At 41.3% G+C, this 6,371-nt stretch overlaps 1 protein-coding gene across 1 annotated transcript; it reads right to left on the reverse strand.

Moving 5' to 3' along the window:
- Positions 1-327: 327 nt before the first annotated feature.
- Positions 328-2,599, reverse strand: LOC131596893 (uncharacterized). The gene is made up of 3 exons (XM_058869627.1): positions 938-2,599; positions 500-760; positions 328-345 (listed from the first exon to the last, which is right to left on the reverse strand). Exons 1-3 carry the CDS (start codon positions 2,597-2,599, stop codon positions 328-330), a joined length of 1,941 nt encoding a protein of 646 aa, XP_058725610.1.
- Between the last annotated feature and the right edge of the window lie 3,772 nt (positions 2,600-6,371).

Consider the following 6,371-nt stretch of genomic DNA (forward strand, 5'->3'; position numbering starts at 1 on the left):
TAGAATATCTACTCTTGTGTGCCTCATCGAGGATCAAGCGTTTCAGTTCATCATCATCCGGTATACACATTCTTCCTTTAAATAAAAGGAGTCCATCAGGCGCTCTATTAAAGTCGGGCATATACTCACTTGCTTGCAATTGATCGTCATATACTTGAGTTACTCGGACTCTCTCCCGCAGTTCGTTCTGAATACTCAAGTTACTAATTAGTACACCATTGGGTGTCCAATCGAACTGGAGGTTGAGGTTCCAGAACTTCTCTAGTAATCCATGTTCTAACATCATTAACTCTGCAACCCGAAATTCCTTCCTACTTAAGGCATCTGCTACCTTATTAGCCTTCCCTGGATGGTATTTCAGTTCAAAGTCGAAGTCTTTAAGATACTCCATCCATCTCCTTTGCCGCATGTTCAACTCTTTCTGATCGAAGAGGTACTTCAAGCTTTTATGATCACTGAACATCTCAAAGTGAACTCCATACAAGTAGTGACGCCATACCTTGAGTGTAAAGACTATTGCCGCAAGCTCAAGGTCATGAGTAGGGTAATTCTCTTCATGAGATTTCAATTGTCGAGACGCATAAGCCACGACTTTACCGTCTTGCATCAATACTCCGCCTAAACCTCTCTTAGAAGCATCACAGAACACTTCGTAAGATCGGTCCGGGTCTGGAATCACCAGTACAGGTGCAGTGGTCAACTTCTCCTTAAGTTTCTGAAAACTCTCCTCACATTCTGAGTCCCACTCAAATGCAACCTCCTTCCGGGTAAGTCTTGTCAATGGTAAGGCTAATTTAGCGAATCCCATGATAAACCTCCGGTAATAACCTGCCAAACCCAGGAAACTTCTGACTTCTGTCACACTCTTCGGTCGATCCCAATTCACCACCGCTTCTACTTTAGAAGGATCCACTGCCACGCCTCCTCCTGAGATGACGTGACCAAGGAAACTTACTTCGGATAACCAAAACTCACACTTACTGAACTTGGCATACAATTGCTTCTCTCGAAGAGTAGACAACACAATCCGCAAATGCTCGACGTGTTCTTCCGGAGAACGTGAGTACACTAAGATGTCATCAATGAAGATCACTACAAACTGATCCAGGTACGGTTGAAAAATTCGATTCATATAATCCATGAAAACCGCCGGAGCATTAGTCACACCAAAAGGCATAACTAAAAACTCGTAATGACCATACCGAGTCCTGAATGCAGTCTTAGGTATATCTGAGCTCTTAACCCGAATCTGATGAAATCCTGACCTGAGGTCAATCTTCGAGAACACACTGGCTCCTTTCAACTGATCTAGGAGGTCATCAATCCGCGGTAAGGGGTATTTGTTCTTTATAGTGACCTTATTCAGCTGACGATAGTCGATGCACAAACGCATACTCCCATCCTTCTTTTTCACCAACAGAACAGGAGCTCCCCATGGAGAAACACTGGGCCGAATAAAATGCTTAACTAGAAGCTCTTCCAGCTGGCTCTTCAGTTCTCTGAGTTCAATAGGAGACATCCTATATGGAGTGATAGAAACTGGGGCAGTGCCAGGAATAAGATCAATTGAGAATTCCGCTTCCCTTTCCGGAGGAAGAGAAGTGATATCCTCAGGAAAGACATCAGGATATTCGCACACAACAGGTATTTCCGACAATACCACCCTCACGGAGGGTTCCTCGGAAAGAACCAAAAGAAAAGATCTTTCTTGTGAAAAGAGATAATTGACCGCGCTGATCGTACCTTCAATCAACTTGGTAATTGCATCATCGGAGGATGTTTCTTTAGCAGGAATGAATATGGCTTTTTCCTTGCAACCAATATACACCGAATTAGGAGACAACCAATCCATTCCAAGAATGACATCGAGTCTCTTAAGAGGTAAACAAATTAGATCAATCGGAAAGTCACGACCATTAAAAGATACTGAACAATCCTTACAAATCAGTCGAGCTTCCACTGTATCGTCCGTGGCTGAAGAAATGACCATAGGGTCGGGTAAGGGAGTAACTTCCAAACCAAGTCGGTAAGCACACTCGGTAGAGATAAAGGAATGCGTAGCTCCGCAATCAACTAACACACATAAGGGTTGATTGTTTACATAACAAGTACCTGCGATGAGATTGTTGTTTCCTTTGGCCTTTCTTGCATCTAAGGTATAAACACGACCTGTAGTCTTCTCCTGATCTTTCTTCTTTGGACAAAACGGGGATTTGTGACCTGGCTCACCGCATCTGAAACAGGTAATTGTAGTAGGCTCGCACTCTCCAGCATGTTTCTTCTTGCACTTGTGACAATAAGGAGGTTGAGCCGATTGGTCGCCATATCCTTGCTTCTTCTTTGGTGGAAAACCACGGGGCTTCAGGTGTTGAGCAGATTTCCCTTGTTCCCTGTAGTTAGTCCTGTTCTGGTTCCTCTCCTCTTGCACCCTCTTAAGGCTGTTCTCCGCCACATAACATTGCCTCAAACATTCAGCATAAGTAGTAAACTCCCTCTGGGACACACTATGAGCAATGTCGGCCCTCAAACCCATCAAGAATTGATCAATCTTCCATAACTCATCAGGAGCATAAACAGCCTGTCGTGAGTAATCAGCCATATCTTCAAACTTTTCAGCATACTCAGAAACAGACAAGTTGCCTTGCTTGAAATTCTGGAATTCTCTTTCTCTTTGGGTTCGAACACTATTAGGGAAATACTTCTCCAGGAATGCCGCCTTGAAATGATGCTAGTCTTTAGGGATCTCCTGAGTAGTGAAATAGGTAGATGCAGTATTCCACCACCTAAGAGCTGGTCCTTTCATCTTCTGGGTAGCAAAGATCACCTTCTCTTCTTCGTTACACTGGATTGCCTGGAATATCCTCTCCATACTAGCCAACCAGTCATGAGCTATTACTGGGTCTAAGCCACCTGCAAACTCTGGGGGATCCATTCTGAAGAAAGCACAAAAATCTGGCCCTGCTGGAGCTTGGGGAACAGGAACCGGAGCAGGAGGTTGTTGTCCTTGCATACCCTGCATCATCTGCATCATCATCTGATTCTGCTGCTGCATCTGTTGCATTATCTGCTGCCAAGGTACGCCTGCATTCCCAGCTGCTTGCTCGGTTTCCACATTCCTAGTTCTCGGCCTTCCGGGACCTCTGCGCTGCTCAGCCATCTCCCTGTCTGTCCTACACACGGAATTAAGTTGATCAGGCTCAATGCCATAGGTAAGACACACGGAATCATGCCGGCTATACACATATGAGGCAGAATTGTGCTGCATTATGATGTGTCTTTAGCAAAGCCGAGAATCGACCTGCTCTGATACCAACTGTAACACCCTACACATATTTGTCTAGAATAATATGCATAAAGTATTATATATGGTTCATAAAGACAATGATTACATAATGTCGCAGCGGAAAGATAGTAATAAAAACATAACAAGCTCGAGGTACAAGAGCCGAATGTATCATGGCCAAAGTGATAATACATCCAAAATAGTACAACATCCAATAAAGTACTACAAAAGCATAAAATGCGAACAAAAGATAGTATCTAGCATCAATGCCAAAGGACTAATCCGCCTTGCCTTTGCCACGATCCTGCCTTGAACCACCTGAAAAAGATAGAATTGGAATGGGATGAGATTACTAAATCTCAGTGAGCCCGCCTATCCTATTAGTCCACTCGGATCTAAAGGGTACATGCAAAGCAAACGAATCCGCCATGGATTCGGGTAATCCTCACATCCGGTACAAGTACGGAGCAACCAAATGATTTATCCACCATTGGACTCATCACATACAAACACACAAATATATCACAACAAGTATGCAAAACCCGCATCCTTATGCGGGGAATCAAGAAGTGTAATAAACCTCGGCTAGATTATGGAATGAACGCACCCTCGATGAGTCCACCCATGCCTAGTGTCAAGGGACTTGTACAAGCTCACTGCAAGAGGGTTAAACGAGTCCACAAGCCTAAATGGCCGTACCATGACCTGGCCTAATTGGCGTCATTATCCCGTTAACCTCCTTCACGCTAGTGGGTTACACCGAGTACAAACCGCCACCTTGACGCATGGTCCCACCGGGCGAAAGCCTAGTATTAGTCTACATGACTTTACTAGAGGTGAGTTACAATCACTATGTAATAGCCTACATGGCTACATAGCCCCACCATACCGTGCGCACAAAAGTGTCATCGTCAATGAGTATAGGCCCCTCACGGCACTCGTGAGAACACTACCACGGTAGCTCAGGTGCGCGACCTCTGATCATAACATCGGACTATTCCACGGACCACGTGGTCCAGGATAATACCTTACATCATAGTAAGAAGTATATCCCAACCTAACCCCCGGCCACTCCGATTCAAGCATACGCACACATATCACGTGTAATATCATAACACAAGTCAATCCGAATGTTCAACCAAAACATTGGACATCAATATAGATTCATACTTATCTTATCAAAAGTATTCGAAATCAAACACAATTGTATAGTCAAGGATTTATGGAATGTATCTATCCAACATTATGTATAATATTCCACATAAATAAAATGAATAGGATTTTCGGTGATGGGTGTCATAAAATACCATTCTCCGGACGTTCATATGCATAATAATAATCAAGGAGGGGTCCGGTTACGTTTAGAATCAGAAACTGCCCTCAGGGGAAGGAAAAATAAAATTCTGCCCAGCACTGGCCGCTTAGCGGCCTGTAAGCGGGCTTTCCAGTGGCGAACCACAACTGTTTTCCCGCTTAGCGGCCTCACGTCCGCTTAGCGGGCTCGCGATATTTATTTTTTTTCCACAACAGCATCCTCCGCTCAGCGGGCAAACCGGGCCCGCTCAGCGGAACTGCGAATTTCTGGAAAAGTGCCCAATACCGCTTAGCGGTCTTAGCCCGCTTAGCGGCTCATAGCAGAAACAGAAAAATGCAGAACTCATCAGTTCTGTTCTGGGGTACTTTAACCCCTTGATTTCACCTGCATGTACGAATTAAGAGTATATCCAGCCAACATACAGTGTAAACAAGCAATCAACAACATCAAAGCATGTTATTAGCAAGGATCTAAGCCTAATTTCTCAAAACCCTTAAACCCCAAAAGTTCCCAAATGAGTCAAACCCCATTTTCTATCTATGGACTCACCTTAGGGGAACGAAGTAGAGCTGGAGCAAGGGAGATTTGGACGAAAATCAGAGCTTTGGGACAGATTCTTGAACATGCAAGGGTTGGAGTTCTTGGAGTGGCTTTCCTTCTCTTCTCCTCCTCTTTTATTTTACGCTTCCAAACTTCTTCCCACAAAAATCTGTTTTGGAACCAAAATGAGGGACCAAACAAGCCTTAGAACTTATGGTGAGCAAAATGTCACAATTGCCCTCTAACTAAATCATAATGCCCATTTTGCCATCTAGTTCTATCTCAACCAACATCATTGCTATTTTTCTAAAAAGAATTAAATAGGGTATTACAAGAAATATCTTTAACAAGATTTTGAAAGATATTTTATTAATCTGGAAAAACAACTTAATTCATGATTCCTATATCCTTAATGAAATGGGCTAAAATACTTTGCGGGCTTTACGAAAAGATTGGTTTTAATTCATTTTCCCCAATTTTGTAGAGTATTTTTTAGAAAATTATATACGGATGGTTTCAAAATACTTTTTATGAAATAACTTAAATAATATTTTAAGAGGCAAAATAAGTAAGATTTGATTTTGTTAAATTTTTTAAAAATCAAAGATATCATTTTGGAATTTTATATTTCAAGGGATCCCATTTTGTTTGTTTTTGTGAAATAGCTAAAACAAGAATTTGAAAGCCAAAATAAAAAAGATTTTGGTTTTGATTGAATTTTGAAGATATGGAGGAATTCTAAATAATATTTTTTAAAATAAATTAAAGGCTTAATTGCAACTCTGATCCGCCTATTTTGTCCTTTTTTTCAATTTTGGTTCCCCCTGTTTTTAAAACCCCGATTTTGGTCACCTTTTGAGCTTTCTGTTGAAAAAGCAACCAAAATACGAACTAAATTTGCATAAAAAAACAAAATAGAGGGAAGAAAATTGAACATCAAACTTAAAAAGGAGACTAAAATTATGACTTTTAAAATAGAGGTATCAAAATCAAGAAAAAGACAAAATAGAGGGAGTAAAGTTGCAATTAAGCCTAAATTAAGTAACAGTTTGTAAGGTAAAATAGAGAAAACTAGGTTTTAAACAACGTTCTTATTTGTATAGGTATAAACAACGTTCTTAATCTTTAATAATATGTTTACCAATTGAAAGGAGAATTGGAGATAGATTGTATCTGATATTAAAGAGTGAGTAAGTTATGGATTTTTTGAAAACTATTTATTTTTTAAATAAT

The sequence above is a fragment of the Vicia villosa genome, linkage group LG4, assembly GCF_029867415.1.
Source record: "Vicia villosa cultivar HV-30 ecotype Madison, WI linkage group LG4, Vvil1.0, whole genome shotgun sequence".
In the NCBI taxonomy this organism is placed as follows: domain Eukaryota; kingdom Viridiplantae; phylum Streptophyta; class Magnoliopsida; order Fabales; family Fabaceae; genus Vicia; species Vicia villosa.